General features: G+C 49.6%; 1 protein-coding gene across 5 annotated transcripts in view; it reads left to right on the top strand.

Moving 5' to 3' along the window:
- Nucleotides 1–16670, top strand: part of hsf1 (heat shock transcription factor 1) — a 179781-nt gene that overhangs the window by 8882 nt on the left and 154229 nt on the right. The window contains exon 2 of one of the 5 annotated variants that reach the window (XM_072507969.1): nucleotides 6427–6561. The exons of the other annotated variants lie outside the window; for them this stretch is intronic. Within the exon in view, the coding sequence (XP_072364070.1) occupies nucleotides 6535–6561 (27 nt within the window). The 5' untranslated portion in view covers nucleotides 6427–6534. The remainder of the gene's footprint in view (nucleotides 1–6426; nucleotides 6562–16670) is intronic. 5 annotated transcript variants of the gene reach the window in all.

Here is a 16670-nt window from a genome sequence, read left to right as displayed (position 1 = left end):
TTGGCCCATCGAGTCTGCACCAACACATGACCTGTCCTGCCCACCTATTCACATTTACCAACACTTGGCCCATAGCCTTGAATGTTATAGTGTACCAAGAACTCATCCATGTACTTTTTAAAGAATGTGAGGCATCCTGCCTCTACCACTTTCCCAGGCAGTGCATTCCAGACCATCGCCATCCTCTGGGTAAAAAAGTTTTTCCCCAAATCCACCCTAAACTTCCCCTCACTTTGAACTTATGTCCCCTTGTAACCGACCCTTCAACTAAGGGGAACAGCTGCTCCCCTATCCCCCCCTGTCCATACCCCTCATAATCTTGTCCACCTCAATCAGGTCACCCCTCAGTCTTCTCTGCTGACTACAACCCAAGCCTATCCAACCTCTCTTTATAACTTAAATGTTCCATCCCAGGCAACATTCTGGTGAATCTTCTCTGCACAGTGTCCTTCCTTTAAAGTGACGACCAGAATTGCACACACTACTCCAGCTGTGGCCTCACCAAAGTTCTACACAGCTCCATCATGACCTCCCTGCTTTTGTAGTCTATGCCCCAATTGATAAAAGCGCGAGTCCCGTATGCCTTTTTCACCACCCGATTAACCTGCACTTCTGCCTTCAGAGATCTATAGACAAACACACCAAGGTCCCTTTGTTCTTTGGACCTTCCCAGTGTCAGACCTTTCATCGTATACTTACTTGTTAAATTACTCCTTCCAATACAGTACAATAATCTCCTCAGATGCTGGCAGATCAGCTGCGTTTTTCCAGCATTTTCTATATTACCCCACACTTCTCAGGGTAAAATTCCATCTGCCACTTATCCGCTTATTTGACCATCCCGTCTATATATTCCTGTAACTCAAGACACTCAACCTCCCTGTTAACCACCCAGCCAATCTTTGTATCATTCACAAACTTACTGAACCTACCCCCCACATAGTCATCTAAGTCATTTATATAATGACAAACAATAGGGGCCCAGCACGGGTCCATTGACTATGCTGCAATTATATGACTGATATGTTGGTGTCCAAGTTCTGGCATTCCATGATATTGTTGTTAATTTATTCATTATAGAGGTTGTATGTAAGAGGGAAATGTTACCAAAGTAACCTTGGCGTGTTGCTGCATTGTATCCTTTAGATTATGCATGCTGCAGCTATAGTGTGCGGGTGGTGGAGGGGAGTATTCGGTCAGTTCAGTGGCATGATGCCAATCAAGTGAATTGGTACACCTTGCTGTTCATCTTCCCGAGTGTTGTGGGTGCATACAATCCAGGTGAATGTGACTATTTCACCACTCTCCTGACACACGATTTATAGGTAGCGTTCAAGACATTAGAAGGGACTGCCTTATCACATCCATCCTCTGCCCTGCTCTTGTAGCCAACATGTTGATATGGCTGTTCCAGTGGTGACAGCTCCCCTAACCACTCTGAAATGTCAATGGTGGATTTGATAATGGTGCCATTGAAGGTTTTATCTGGTATCACTGTGTTGTGAGCTCAAGGCTGATGATGCCATAAGCTGCTTTATCGGTCTTCAGTTGCTATCCAGCATTAACTGTTCAGGGCACTTGGATGTGGCCCGATTAAGGCTGGGTCCTCAGAATTATGTGTTCTCCTAATTCTCAGAGTGGCTACTTGAAGCCAGGAAACACACCGAGGGAGACCTTTCTGTTGAACTAATATTACGCTTTCATTGGCAGCATTTGCCGTTCCAGCCCCAATTCTCTTCTCGCTGAAGGTTCCAACGTACACAACGCCTTTCATTCAGTACAGCAGCTGCTGATTCTCCGAAGCTTGGTCAGGGAGAATTAATGGAATCATGAACCCATCATCCTTTCATATAGAAAGCTGACATGGAATATGCCAGTGAGCTAGAAATATAAACTGGGGTTATGACAAGTGACAAATTATTTACACAGCTATTTTTGGTATGATTACTGCTGGGGGTGAATCACAGTTGCCACTCAAGAGTGCCAGCATTTGTGGGATGTGATTCAAGCTATGGTGCAACTGGATTGAAATAATATTTCTAATCTTTATGATATTTAGCACTTTTCCTCATCAAATATTTCAGTTGTATATTTGTAAGTTTAAACAAAGTGAAACTAGGGTTGGCGGTAAATAAACGAAATAATTTTGCTCTGAAGAGTCGGAAGGACATGAAACATTTCTCTCTCCTCGGATGTTGCCAAATCAACTGAGTTTTTCCAGCATTTTCTGTATTTTTAACTATTAAAGTCTCATGATTCACAGTTGAATTGTCATTGGATACTTCCACATAAACCAAGTTATATCTTTCTGTACGCCACAACTGTTTTCTCTTTAACCTAATTTTTAACAAAGGAGTGTCCCATTAACAGCCATTGATGGGCAGCATTTAGCACAGTGGCTAGCACCGTTTCTTCACAGCGCCAGGGTCCCAGGTTCGATTCCCAGCTTGGGTCGATGTCTGTGCGGTGTCTGCACATTCTCCCCATGTCTGCGTGGGTTTCCTCCCGCAAGTCCCGAAAGACATGCTTGTTAGGTAATTTGGACATTCTGAATTCTCCCTCTGTGTACCGGAACAGGCGCCGGAATGTGGCGACTAGGGGCTTTTCACAGTAACTTCATTGCAGTGTAGGCCTAATTGTGACACTAATAAAGATTACTCTGATTCTTCTTATTTTTGATGAAGGGAATGTGCCTGATTTTGTTTGTTCAGAATTAATCTCCTGTCTGTATCATGGTTAGCTGATCTCGAAGAGAACTGCTACTCCAGCAAAATACTGCAGATGCTGGAAATCTGAGAAAGAAACAAAAAATCTTGGGAATACAGAGCAGTTCTGGTAGCGCATCTGTCAAGAGAAACTGAGATAATGTTTCGGGTTGAAGACGTTTCTTCAGAACTGGTATTAAAGAAGCTGTACATCAACCACGGTATCTTTTGGTCAGGAAGGAGAAAATCAGTCTGGGAATGTGAATTTTTTTATTTTTTTTTTGCCTTTTTTTTAAATTCTCCATTTTCACATTTTCTCCCACATTTACATCCATCAACAATGAACAATAATCAGCAAGATATGTCAATCCCCATAATAACAACGATCCACTCTACCCACCAACCCCCAAACCTCAACCCGCATGTTTACATAAACAAATGACAAAAAGGAATCCGGGATTACCCGTAGTCACCCTTAATCTTACACAGCTCTCCCCCCCCCCCCCCCCCCCCCCCCCCACTCCAGGTCTCCAGCTCCTCCCGTCCACTGCCTCTTGTAAAACTCCTCCCCTAACCTCGGTTCCTTCCCCCCCAACTTTTCACCCCGGTGAGACCACTCGGACCCTGTTCTGCCAGGCTCCGATGGCCGCAGCCCCTCCCCCCACCTCACTCCCGTTCACTGGCCGGCTTAAACCGGCCAGCGTGGAGGCCCCCACCCGGGTCCCTTTTCCCCCTTACCCGGCCCTAGGAAAGCCCAAAGATCCCCTTTTAGCACACAAACCCCGCATATCCACCTACACCCCAAAGAACCCTCATTTCGAGTGAAAGTCCCGTCCCTTCCCTTGTCCAAATATATACCACATTGGCTCCTTTAGTCTCTACACCCGTGCGCAGTGATACAAAAAAGAAGAAAATACAGTCCTGAGGTTACATCGGCACATGGCCATTCCTCAATTTGTCAGTTCTGCCACAGTCCTTCTGCTTTCGCAAACTCCTCCGCTCCTTCCGCCGTTCCAAAATAAAAGTCCCTGAGCTTGCAAGTCACCCTCAGCTTCGCTGGATATACAATGCCGCACCGCACCTTGCTAATGTACAGTGCCCTCTTCACCCGGTTGAAGGCAGCCCGCCTCCTTGCCAGCTCCACCGTAAAGTCCTGGTATACGCATATACCAGCTCCAGCCCACTGCACCCCCCGCTTCTGCTTGGCCCAGCTCAGGACCTTCTCCTTCACACTGTACCTACGGAAGCACAGAGTCACTGCCCTTGGCGGCTCACTCGCCTTTGGTACAGGCCTCCACGACCGATGAGCCCGATCCAGTTCATATCGGGAGGGATCCCCCCCCCCCAATAGTTTTGCCAACATCGTGGCAAAATACTCAGTCGGCTTCGGTCCTTCAACTCCTTCGGGCAGCCCCACAATCCTCAAATTCTGTCGCCTGGATCTGTTTTCCAGGTCTTCCATTTTTCCTCGCAGATCCTTGTTAGTGTCCATCACCTTCCGCATCTCTTTCCCCATCGAGGCAAGTTGATCACCGTGCTGCAATAACGTCTCCTCCACTTCCTTCAGCGCCTCCCCTTGCTCTCGCACCTCCGCCACGGCGCTCGCCACCTCGGTCCTCACCGGGGAAACCGCCTCCTCCACCAGCACACTCAAAACCTCCCTCATCTCCTTCCTCACCGTCTCCATGCATTTCGCAATCTGCGCCAACTCCTTTTCAAATTCCGCAGCCATCACCTTAGTTATTGCTTCAGCCGTAAGCAGTGCGGCCTTCCCTGGTGCTCCAGCCTCCATTTGCCTTGGTGACCCCGCGGTGACCTTTCCACTCCCTGACGGACCTTCAGCTGTTTTTTTTTTCCGGCCGTTTTCTTGTTCACCCTCGACATTTTTCTTCCTTTTTTCCTCCTGTGTCTTCACTGTGCCTCCTCCGTGCCTTCTCCCTGCTTCTGCCGCCTCCGTGGACCCCGGGACCGGGCTTAAAGCCCCGAAAATGCCGTTGCCGAACGGGAGCTCTCCATTGTGCGGCCGCCTCCCGCCTGCCGTCACCGGAAGTCCCTGGGAATGTGATTTTAATAGTGATCTTTCCTGGAAGATGAATGACTGAGAAACTACAAGAGGATCTGGTTATGATGCTTTCTGTGATTGAATTGCCTGCTGCTGACATGCCTGCCTGAGGCTTTCATGTGAACGATATCCACTTGCACTCAGTACCCACGGTTGATGCGCACCTTAAGCAGGAGGCAAGATAAATTTCTCTCAAAAATAGACCCATCCAGGTGCTGAGGACCCGGGTTCGATCCCAGCCCCAGGTCACTGTTTCTGTGGAGTTTGCACATTTTACCCGTGTTTGTGTGGGTCTCACACCCACAACCCAAAGACGTGCAGATTTAGTGGATTGGCTACTCTAAATTGCCCCTTAATTGGAAAAAAAAATATTTGGATACTCTATATAAAAAAAAAAAAAACAAATTTTAAATAGACCCATCCAGCTGTTTCCACACTGCTACGCGTTGAGTGCATAAACAAAGATGAGGGTGTGGGGTGAGGTGCTTGTGTTCAGAGGTTTTCCTACGCGTTGAGTGCATAAACAAAGATGAGGGTGTGGGGTGAGGTGCTTGTGTTCAGAGGTTTTCCATTCTATTTCACTTAGGGGCAGCACGGTAGCATTGTTAATAGCACAATTGCTTCACAGCTCCAGGGTCCCAGGTTCGATTCCGGCTTGGGTCACTGTCTGTGCGGAGTCTGCACATCCTCCCCGTGTGTGCGTGGGTTTCCTCCGGGTGCTCCGGTTTCCTCCCACAGTCCAAAGATGTGCAGGTTAGGTGGATTGGCCATGATAAATTGCCCTTAGTGTCCGAATATGCCCTTAGTGTTGGGTGGGGTTACTGGGTTATGGGGATAGGGTGGAGGTGTTGACCTTGGGCAGGGTGATCTTTCCAAGAGCCGGTGCAGACTTGATGGGTCGAATGGCCTCCTTCTGCACTGTAAATTCTATGATACTTTGTGTTAAGCAATCCCATGATCTGGAATCCTTGATGTTAGCCTGCCAGTTACTAGGATGTTGCAGAAAAGTTGAAAATTATTCTTATAATAATCTTTATTGTCACAAGTAGGCTTACATTGCAATGAAGTTACTGTGAAAAGCCCCTAGTGGCCACATTCTGGCGCCTGTTCAGGTACACAGCAGGAGAATTCAGAATGTCCAATTCGCACAACACTTCTTTCGGGACTTGTGGGAGGAAACCGGAGCACCCGGAGGAAACCCACGCAGACACGGGGAGAACGTGCGGACTCCGCACAGACAGTGACCCAAGCCGGAATCGAACCTGGAACTCTTGCGCTGTGAAGCAACAGTGCTAACCACTGTGCTGCCCATGCTTTCCATTAAGGAAATGGATGAGAATGGCAGGAACTCTCCAGATCTTTCAGGTATCGGTGAATACTGAAGTAAAGCAGGTGTGCTTTTTAAAAATATATTTTTACGGGATGTGGGCTTCGCTGGTTAGACCAGCATTTGTTGCCCGTCCCGAATTGCCCTTGAAAAGGTGTGGTGAGCTGCTGTCTTGAACCGCTGCAGTCCATAATAATAATTACTGTGAATTACAGTATCGTTGTTGGAATATTGTCTGGGCCTATAGTCTTTGCAGTATCCAGTGCCTTCAGCCTTTTCTTCATATCATGTGGGGTGAACGAATTGGCTGAAGACTGTCATCTGTGATGCAGGTGACCTCTGGAGGAGACTGAGGTGGACCACCCACTCGGCAGTTCTGACTGAAGATTGTGAATGCTGCCCTTTGCACTGAATTGCTGGACTCCTCTACATCAGTGAGGATGGGGAGATTTGTGGAGCCGCCTCAAGTGAGTTGTTTCATTGTCCACCACCATTCACGGCTGGATACGGCAAGACTGCAGAGCTTGGATGGTATAACTTGCTGCTTGTGATATTTGGCATGCAAGTCGTCCTGTGTTGTAGCTTCAGCAGGTTGACGCCTCGTTATTTTTCGATATGCCTGGTACTGTTCCTTTCATGCTGTCATGCACGCTTCATTGAACCATGTGGTAATGGTAGAGTGGGGGATATGCTGGGCCATTAGGTTGCAGATTGTGGCTGAATATAATTCTGCTGTGCTCACGGCCTGTAGCGCCAATTTTGAGTTGCTAGATCTGTTCCGAATATATCATATTTAGCACGGTGGTAGTGCCACACAACACGATGGATGGTATCCTCAATGTGTTGACGGGACTTTTGTCTCAAAGGATTGTGCACTCCTACTGATACAGGGAGGCATGGTCGCACTGTGGTTAGCACTGTTGCTCCACAGCTTGGGTCACTGTCTGTGTGGAGTCTGCACATTCTCCCCCTGTCTGCGTGAGTTTCCTCAGGGTGCTCCGGTTTCCACCCGCAGTCCCGAAAGACGTGCTTGTTAGGTGAAGTGGACATTCTGAATTCTCCCTCTGTGTACCCGAAGAGATACCGGAGTGTGGCGAGGAGGGGATTTTCACAGTAACTTCACCTACTTGTGACAATAAAGATTATTATTATACTGTCATGGACAGATGCATTTGTGGCAGGCAGGATGGTGAGGATGAGGTCTAGTGAGCCACTCTTTGTGATGGGCATTGAAGTTTCTACCCAGAGTACATTTTGTGCTTTTGAGACACCCTCAGTGCTTCCTCCAAGTGGTATTTAGCATGGAGGGGTACTGATTCATCAGCTGATGCTGGACAGTACTTGGTAATCAGGAGATTTCCTTTCCCATGAGACTTCATGGGATCCGAAGTCGCTGTTGAGGACTCGCAGCGCAACTCCTTCCCGACTGTATACCACTGTGCCGCCACCTCTGGTGATAGTGGTGTCTGGGCCATTATCTGTATGATAAGGTATGATTCCATGAGTAGGGTTATATCAGGCTGTTGTGAGACAGCTCTCCCAATTTTGTCACAAACCTTGAGATGTTAGAAAGGAGGACAACAGGTCTGGGTTTGCATCGTCAATGCTGTGGTCTAGCTGGTTTCTTTCCTTTTAGACTTCTAGTGGCTTTGCCATTTCAGAGGGTAGTTAAGAGTTCACCACATTGCAGTGGATCTAGAGTCACTTGAAATGAAATGAAAATCGCTTATTGCCACAAGTAGGCTTCAATGAAGTTACTGTGAAAAGCCCCTAGTCGCCACATTCCGGTGCCTGTTCGGGGAGGCTGGTACGGGAATTGAACCGTGCTGCTGGCCTGCCCTGGTCTGCTTTCAAAGCCAGCGATTTAGCCCAGTGTGCTAAACCAGTCCTTGTAGGCCAGACCAGGATTTCCTTCTCTAAAGGGGATTTTTGTTTTAATGAAAATTGACAATGGTTTCATGGTCATCATTAGACTTTTAATTCCAGATATTTGTTGGATTCAGTTTGCACCATGGTGGGATTTGATCCCGGGTCCCCAGAGTATTACCCTGGGTCTCTGGATCACCAGTCCAGTGACAATACCACTGCACCACCGCCTCCTGGTTTTACAATGGGTAACGGAAGTGACTCATTAAATTACAGACTAAATCTGGGGCGGCATATGGCGCAGTGGTCAGCACTGGGACTGCGGCGCTGAGGACCCGCGCTCTAATCTCAGCCCTGGGTCACTGTCCGTTTGGAGTTTGCACATTCTCCCCATGTCTGCGTGGGTTTCACCCCCACAACCCAAAGATGTGCAGGGTAGGTGGATTTGCCACACTAAATTGCCCCTTAATTGAAAAAAAAAATTGGGTACTCTAAATTTATAATTTAAAACAATTACAGACTAATTCTTTTAATAATCTTTATTGTCACAAGTAGGCTTACATTAACACTGCAATGAAGATGCTGTGAAAAGCCCCTGGTCGTCACATTCCAGCACTGTTCGGGTACACAGAGGGAGAATTCAGAATGTCCAAATTACCTAACCTTTTGGCCAGCTCTAATTTTTTTTTTTAATATATTTTATTAAAGTTTTGAAACACAATTTTTCCCCCTTACAAATCAACAAAAACGGTAACATGATAACTGGTAGATAACATTGTTTAAATAAAATAGTGAACTAACAAAATAACACTAAATAGTGCTCCCACCCCCTCACCCCATCTAGAACACAAACAATTTACCCCCCCCCCCCTCCCCCTTGGGCTGCTGCTGCTGGCCATCTATTTTCCCCCTAATGTTCCGCTAGATAGTCGAGGAACGGTTGACACCGCCTGGTGAACCCCTGAGCCGATCCTCCCAGCGCAAACTTCATCCGCTCCAGTTTTATGAACCCCGCCATATCATTTATCCAGGCCTCCACGCTGAAGGGTTTCGCTTCCTTCCACATGAGTAAAATCTTCCTCCAGTGCCGGACACGACCAAAACATACGTGTGTGGTTCGCCGGGCTTCCCCGTGCCTCCCGCACTTGTCCTCCACTCCGAAGAACCTGCTCAACCTCGCTCCCGTTATGTGTGCTCTATGTAGCACCTTAAATTGGACCAGGCTAAGCCTGGCACACGAGGAAGACGAATTTACCCTACTTAGGGCATCAGCCCACAAGCCCTCCTCAATCTCCTCCCCGAGCTCTTCTTCCCATTTTCCCTTCAGTTCTTCTACCAGCTCCTCCCCCTCTTCTCTCATCTCCCAGTATATTTCGGACACTTTCCCCTCCCTGACCCACACCCCCGAAAGCACTCTATCCTGGATTCCTTGTGTCGGGAGCAGCGGAAATTCCCTCACCTGTTGTCTCGTGAACGCCCTCACCTGCATATACCTAAAGATATTCCCCGGGAGCAGCTCATACTTTTCCTCTAGCGCTCCCAAGCTCGCAAACGTCCCATCTATAAATAAGTCTCCCACTCTCCTAATTCCTGCCCGGTGCCAGCTCTGGAGCCCTCCGTCCAACCTCCCTGGGGCAAACCTATGGTTGTTCCTGATCGGGGACCACACCGAGGCTCCCAACACACCCCTCTGTTGCCTCCATTGCCCCCAGATACTTAATGTTGCCGCCACCACTGGGTTCGTGGTAAACCTTTTCGGGGAGAGCGGTAGTGGCGCCGTCACCAGCGCTTTTAAGCTCGTTCCTTTCCAGGACGCCATCTCCAGCCTTTTCCACGCCGCCCCCTCTCCCTCTATCATCCACTTACGGATCATCGACACGTTGGCGGCCCAGTAATAGTCGCCCAAATTCGGCAACGCCAGTCCCCCTCTGTCCCTGCTACGTTGCAGGAACCCCCTCCTTACCCTCGGGACCTTCCCTGCCCACACGAAGCTCATGGTGCTCCTATCTATTTTTTTGCAAAAGGCCTTAGTGATCAATATAGGGAGACATTGGAACACAAATAGGAACCTCGGGTGGACCATCATCTTAATCGCCTGCACTCTGCCCGCCAGTGACAACGGCTGCATATCCCACCTTTTGAAATCCTCTTCCATTTGCTCCACCAGCCGAGTCAGATTGAGTCTGTATAAGGTTCCCCAGCTCCTGGCTATCTGAATCCCCAGGTATCGGAAGTTTCTTTCCACACTCCTTAGCGACAGGCCATCTATCCCTCTACTCTGGTCCCCAGGGTGTATTACGAAAAGCTCACTCTTCCCCATGTTAAGACTATATCCCGAGAAATCTCCAAACTCCCTCAATATCTGCATAACCTCTATCATCCCCCCCACTGGATCTGCCACATATAGCAGTAGGTCATCTGCGTAGAGTGACACTCGGTGTTCCTCTCCCCCTCTAACCACCCCTCTCTATTTCCTGGCGTCTTCAGCGCTATGGCCAGTGGTTCAATTGCCAGCGCGAACAGTAATTGGGACAGCGGACATCCCTGTCTTGTTCCCCTATGTAGTCGAAAATACTCCGACCTTTGCCGATTTGTGACTACACTTGCCATTGGGGCCCCATAGAGGAGTTTAACCCAGCTGACAAACCCCTCCCCGAACCTCCTCAGCACCTCCCATAGATACTCCCACTCCACCCTATCAAATGCCTTCTCTGCATCCATTGCCGCCACTATCTCTGCCTCCCCCTCTGCTGGGGGCATCAGTATCACCCCCAATAGCCGTCGCACGTTGACATTCAATTGTCTCCCCTTTACGAACCCTGTCTGATCTTCGTGCACTACCCCGGGACACAATCCTCTATCCTCATTGTCAGCACTTTTGCCAGCAACTTGGCGTCCACATTTAGGAGTGAGATAGGCCTATGCGGATCTTTATCTCGCTTCAGGATTAGTGATATCGTCGCCTCCGACATTGTCGGGGGTAGGGTCCCTCCTTCTCTGGCCTCGTTAAAGGTTCTTACCAGCAGCGGGGCCAACAAGTCCACATATTTCCTATAAAATTCCACCGGGAACCCGTCAGGTCCCGGGGCCTTCCCTGCCTGCATGTTCCCCAGCCCTTTGGTCACCTCGTCCACCCCAATTGGCGCCCCCAGGCCTGCCACCTCCTGCTCCTCCACCCTTGGGAACCTTAGTTGGTCCAGAAACTGCTGCATCCCCTCTTTTCACTCCGGGGGTTGGGACCTATATAACCTCTCATAAAAGGTCTTGAACACCTACCTCATTTACCTTCCCTGCTCTCCGCACTGTGATTCTCGTTTCATCCCTAACTTCCCCTATTTCCCTCGCCGCTGTCCTCTTTCGAAGCTGGTGGGCCAACAGGCGATTCGCCTTTTCCCCATATTCATATCTCATCCCCTGTGCCTTCCTCCACTGTGCCTCTGCCCTCCCTGTGGTCAGCAAGTCGAACTCCGTCTGGAGTCGTCGCCTCTCCCTGTATAGTCCTTCCTCCGGGGCCTCCGCATATTTTTTATCGACACTCAATCTCCCCCAGTAATCTTTCCCTTTCTTTGGCCTCTGTTTTCCCCTTGTGAGCCCTGATGGAGATCAACTCTCCCCTGACCACCGCCTTCAGCGCTTCCCATACTACCCCCACTCGGACCTCCCCATTATCGTTGGCCTCCAGGTACCTTTTGATACATCCCCGCGCTCTTCCGCAGACTCCCTCTTTCGCCAATAATCCCACATCCAGTCGCCAGAGTGGACGCTGCTCCCTCTCCTCTCCTAGTTCCAGATCCACCCAATGTGGGGCATGGTCTGAAACAGCTATGGCCGAGTACTCCGTTCCTTCCACCCTCGAAATCAGTGACCTTCCCAAAACGAAGAAGTCTATCCGGGAGTATACCTTATGGACATGGGAGAAAAAGGAGAACTCTTTGGCCAGCGGCCTAGCAAATCTCCACGGATCCACTCCCCCCATTTGGTCCATAAACCCCCTAAGCAACTTGGCCGCTGCCGGCCTTCTTCCGGTCCTGGATCTAGATCTATCTAACCCTGGGTCTAGCACGGTGTTGAAGTCCCCCCCCCCCCCCCCATTACCAGGTTTCCTACCTCCAGGTCCGGGATGCGTCCCAGCATCCGCTTCATAAATCCCGCATCAGCCCAGTTCGGGGCATATACGTTGACCAGCATGACCTCTGTTCCCTGCAGTCTGCCACTCACCATCACATATCTGCCCCCGCTGTCCGCTACAATGTTCCTAGCCTCGAACGACACCCGTTTCCCCACCAATATGGCCACCCCTCTATTCTTTGCGTCCAGCCCTGAGTGGAACACCTGTCCCACCCATCCTTTCCTTAACCTAACCTGGTCCGCCACCTTCAGATGCGTCTCTTGAAGCATGGCCACGTCTGCCTTCAGTCCCTTTAAGTGCGCGAACACTCGGGTCCTCTTCATCGGCCCATTTAGGCCTCTCACGTTCCACGTGATCAGCCGGACTGGGGGGCTGCCCGCCCCCCTCCCCTGTCGACTAGCCATCACCCTCTCTGGGCCAGTCCCACGTCCCGGTTCCGCGCACCCACCCGTCCCCCAGGCAGCGCATTCCCGCCTCGACCACCTTTTCTCTTACCAGCTCCCTTCGATCTCTGCAGCAGCAACCCAGTTGCCCCCGTTTCCTCCCTCTCTCTTCCCCCCCCCCCCCCCCCAGATCCCCATCTAGCATGGTTACTCCCCCCATATTGCTTCCGAAAGTCAGCTGACTTCAACTGACCCCGGCTTCTCCCGCTCGCCCCTTGACCCCCCCGTGTGAGGAACTCCCATCCTCCTTGCGCCTATCTTCCCGGCATCATCTCTCTGGCGCGGGAAAGGCTTTCCAGAACCATCCCGCCCCCCCATGGCGCAGCTCCCCCTATTTCTCAGTGCCCCCCCCCCCTCCCCAATTTACACCTCTATACATCAGTCCCTCAGTTCTGGTCCAGTTTCTCTTTTTGAATGAAGGTCCATGCTTCTTCCGACGTTTCAAAATAGTAATGTCTATCCTGGTGCGTGACCCACGATCGCGCCGGCTGCAGCATCCCGAACTTCACTTTCTTATTATGCAGCACCTCCTTGGCTTGATTGAAACTCGCCCTCCTTCTCACCACCTCCGCACTCCAATCCTGATACACTCATATCACCACATTCTCCCATCTGCTACTTTGTACCACCTTGGCCCATCTCAGAACCACCTCTCTATCATTGAAGCGGTGAAATAGCACGATCATTGCCCTAGGTGGTTCTCCAGCTTTTGGCCTCCTCGCAGGGACCTGGTGGGCCCCTTCCACTTCCGAGGGGGCCTCAGCTCCCATTAGCGAGCGTAGCATCGTGCTCGCATAAGCCCCGCCGTCAGCTCCTTCCACTCCCTCGTGGAGACCCAGGATCCAGAGGTTCTTTCTCCGTGATCTGTTTTCCAGGACTTCAATCCTTTCGATGCACTTCTTATGGAGCGCCTCGTGCGTCTTCATTTTGACCGCTAGGCCCAGAATCTCGTCCTCGTTGTCCGTTACCTTCTGCTCCACCACACGGAGCTCTATCTCCTGGGCCTTTTGTGTCTCTTTATGCCCCTCGATTGCCTGTAGCATCGGGGCCAGCACCTCCTTTTTTAGCAGCTCCACACACCGTCTTAAAAATTCATCCTGGTCCGGTTCCCAAGTCGCCTGGGCTCCCTCCGACGCCATCTTGCTCCTTTCTTTCTTCTTCCGCTGCCCTTGAGGGTTCTCCGAGATCTGGCCGTCGTCGCCGATATTTTTCTTTCCCACTGGGGGGGGGGACTCCCTGTTGCATCACCCCACACCGGGTTTCGTCGGAAAAAAAATTCCCGTTGGTGCTCTTAAAAGAGCCCGAAGGTCTGTTCGAGCTGGAGCCGCCGAAACGTGCGGCTTAGCTGGTCATCGCCGCAACTGGAAGTCTGGCCAGTTCTAATAAGATACTGTGTTTACGAGAGAATGCTGAGCCCCAGGCTAATAGAATAGATGGCATTGAGGTACGTAGGGAAGAGGTGTTGGCAATTCTGGACAGGCTTAAAATAGATAAGTCCCCGGGACCTGATGGGATTTATCCTAGGATTCTCTGGGAGGCCAGGGAAGAGATTGCTGGACCTTTGATTTTTATGTCATCATTGGCTACAGGAATAGTGCCAGAGGACTGGAGGACAGCAAATGTGGTCCCTTTGTTCAAAAAGGGGAGCAGAGACAACCCCGGCAACTATAGACCGGTGAGCCTCACGTCTGTAGTGGGTAAAGTCTTGGAGGGGATTATAAGAGACAAGATTTATAATCATCTAGATAGGAATAATATGATCAGGGATAGTCAGCATGGCTTTGTGAAGGGTAGGTCATGCCTCACAAACCTTATTGAGTTCTTTGAGAAGGTGACTGAACAGGTAGATAAGGGTAGAGCAGTTGATGTGGTGTATATGGATTTCAGCAAAGCGTTTGATAAGGTTCCCCACGGTAGGCTATTGCAGAAAATACGGAGGCTGGGATTGAGGGTGATTTAGAGATGTGGATCAGAAATTGGCTAGCTGAAAGAAGACAGAGGGTGGTGGTTGATGGGAAATGTTCAGAATGGAGTACAGTCACAAGTGGAGTACCACAAGGATCTGTTCTGGGGCCGTTGCTGTTTGTCATTTTTATCAATGACCTAGAGGAAGGCGCAGAAGGGTGGGTGAGTAAATTTGCAGACGATACTAAAGTCGGTGGTGTTGTCGATGGTGTGGAAGGATGTAGCAGGTTACAGAGGGATTTAGATAAGCTGCAGAGCTGGGCTGAGAGGTGGCAAATGGAGTTTAATGTAGAGAAGTGTGAGGTGATTCACTTTGGAAGGAATAACAGGAATGCGGAATATTTGGCTAATGGTAAAGTTCTTGAAAGTGTGGATGAGCAGAGGGATCTAGGTGTCCATGTACATAGATCCCTGAAAGTTACCACCCAGGTTGATAGGGTTGTGAAGAAGGCCTATGGAGTGTTGGCCTTTATTGGTAGAGGGATTGAGTTCCGGAGTCGTGAGGTCATGTTGCAGCTGTACAGAACTCTGGTAAGGCCCCATTTGGAGTATTGCGTACAGTTCTGGTCACCGCATTATAGGAAGGACGTGGAGGCTTTGGAGCGGGTGCAGAGGAGATTTACCAGGATGTTGCCTGGTATGGAGGGAACATCTTATGAGGAAAGGCTGATGGACTTGAGGTTGTTTTCGTTGGAGAGAAGAAGGTTAAGAGGAGACTTAATAGAGACATATAAAATGATCAGGGGGTTGGATAGGGTGGACAGTGAGAGCCTTCTCCCGCGGATGGAAATGGCTGGCACGAGGGGATATAACTTTAAACTGAGGGGTAATAGATATAGGTCAGAGGTAGGTTCTTTACGCAAAGAGTAGTGAGGCCGTGGAATGCCCTACCTGCTACAGTAGTGAACTCGCCAACATTGAGGGCATTTAAAAGTTTATTGGATAAACATATGGATGATAATGGCATAGTGTAGGTTAGATGGCTTTTGTTTCGGTGCAACATCGTGGGCCGAAGGGCCTGTACTGCGCTGTATTGTTCTATGTTCTATGTTCTAAGTCAGAGGCTGGGAATTCTACTGTGTCTCACTGCCTGCATTCCTAAATCATAGCCACCATCTCCAAGTGGGCAGCATGGTAGCACAGTGGGTAGCAGTGCTGCTTCACAGCTCCAGTGTCCCAGGTGCAATTCCCGGCTTTGGTCACTGTCTGTGTGGAGTCTGCACATTCTCCCCATGTCTGTGTGGGTTTCCTCCGGGCGCTCCGGTTTTCTCCCTCCCGTGTACCCGAACATGTGGCGACTAGGGGCTTTTCACAATAATTTCATTGCAGTGTTAATGTAAGCCTACTTGTGACAATAAAGATTATTATTTATTATTAAGTGTGATGGAATACTGCCACTCACTTAGGTGAGTGCAATCCCAACAACACTTGAACCTGACCAATAAGGGCAAAGATTGGTTGATTGGCGCCCATCCAGTAGTAGTCACATGGATACCTTGGCCATTAGAGCAGGTCAGAGGATGGATATTCTGAGGTATGTGGCTCTTGTCCTGATTTCCCAAAGACACTCCACTACTGACCAGGGTGACGGTACGAGTGTGGCAGAATAATCTCCACCTGCTGAGACAGTTGCAGCAACACTCAGCTGAGACGTTGCTGCTCCTCCTGTGAAGCATGAACATCCTTCGCAAATGCCCATAGAGTTGAAACTGATTACTGCGGGTGCAAATCTGAATTTGTTGCTCTCCTCCAATCAAGGGCTGGTGTGGCCCCCCAACTTCAACCTAGACCTGATGCATGGATTCAGCATGGATCAGGCACTGAACAAGGGACCTTGTCAGCAATTCCTATATGAATTTGGAAAAATCACAAGCTATTTTTATTATTTTCCAGGACATCTCACACTGTTTCTCACCTGATTTTTCCCAAGGTGCTAACTCTAGCTGCCGTGTATTTCCAGTGTCAACAGCTCTTTGGTACTTTATCAAGGAGTAATTCTTCATCATGTCAATTGGCTTTTGTCTGTTAACATCACAGTCAAGATTTATATTCCGGCCTACACACTTCACAGCATTATCACTAGAGAGCAATTAGGTGTGAGGAAATATTTCTAGTTCTCAGAACACCTCAACTGACGCCTGAATGATCAAAGCAAAGACCTGATCTGTGTGAC

This window comes from Scyliorhinus torazame, chromosome 6 (genome assembly GCF_047496885.1).
Source record: "Scyliorhinus torazame isolate Kashiwa2021f chromosome 6, sScyTor2.1, whole genome shotgun sequence".
NCBI classification, from domain to species: domain Eukaryota; kingdom Metazoa; phylum Chordata; class Chondrichthyes; order Carcharhiniformes; family Scyliorhinidae; genus Scyliorhinus; species Scyliorhinus torazame.
Note: the sequence above shows the minus strand (reverse complement) of the source record. Positions and strands in the feature narration are given on the sequence as shown.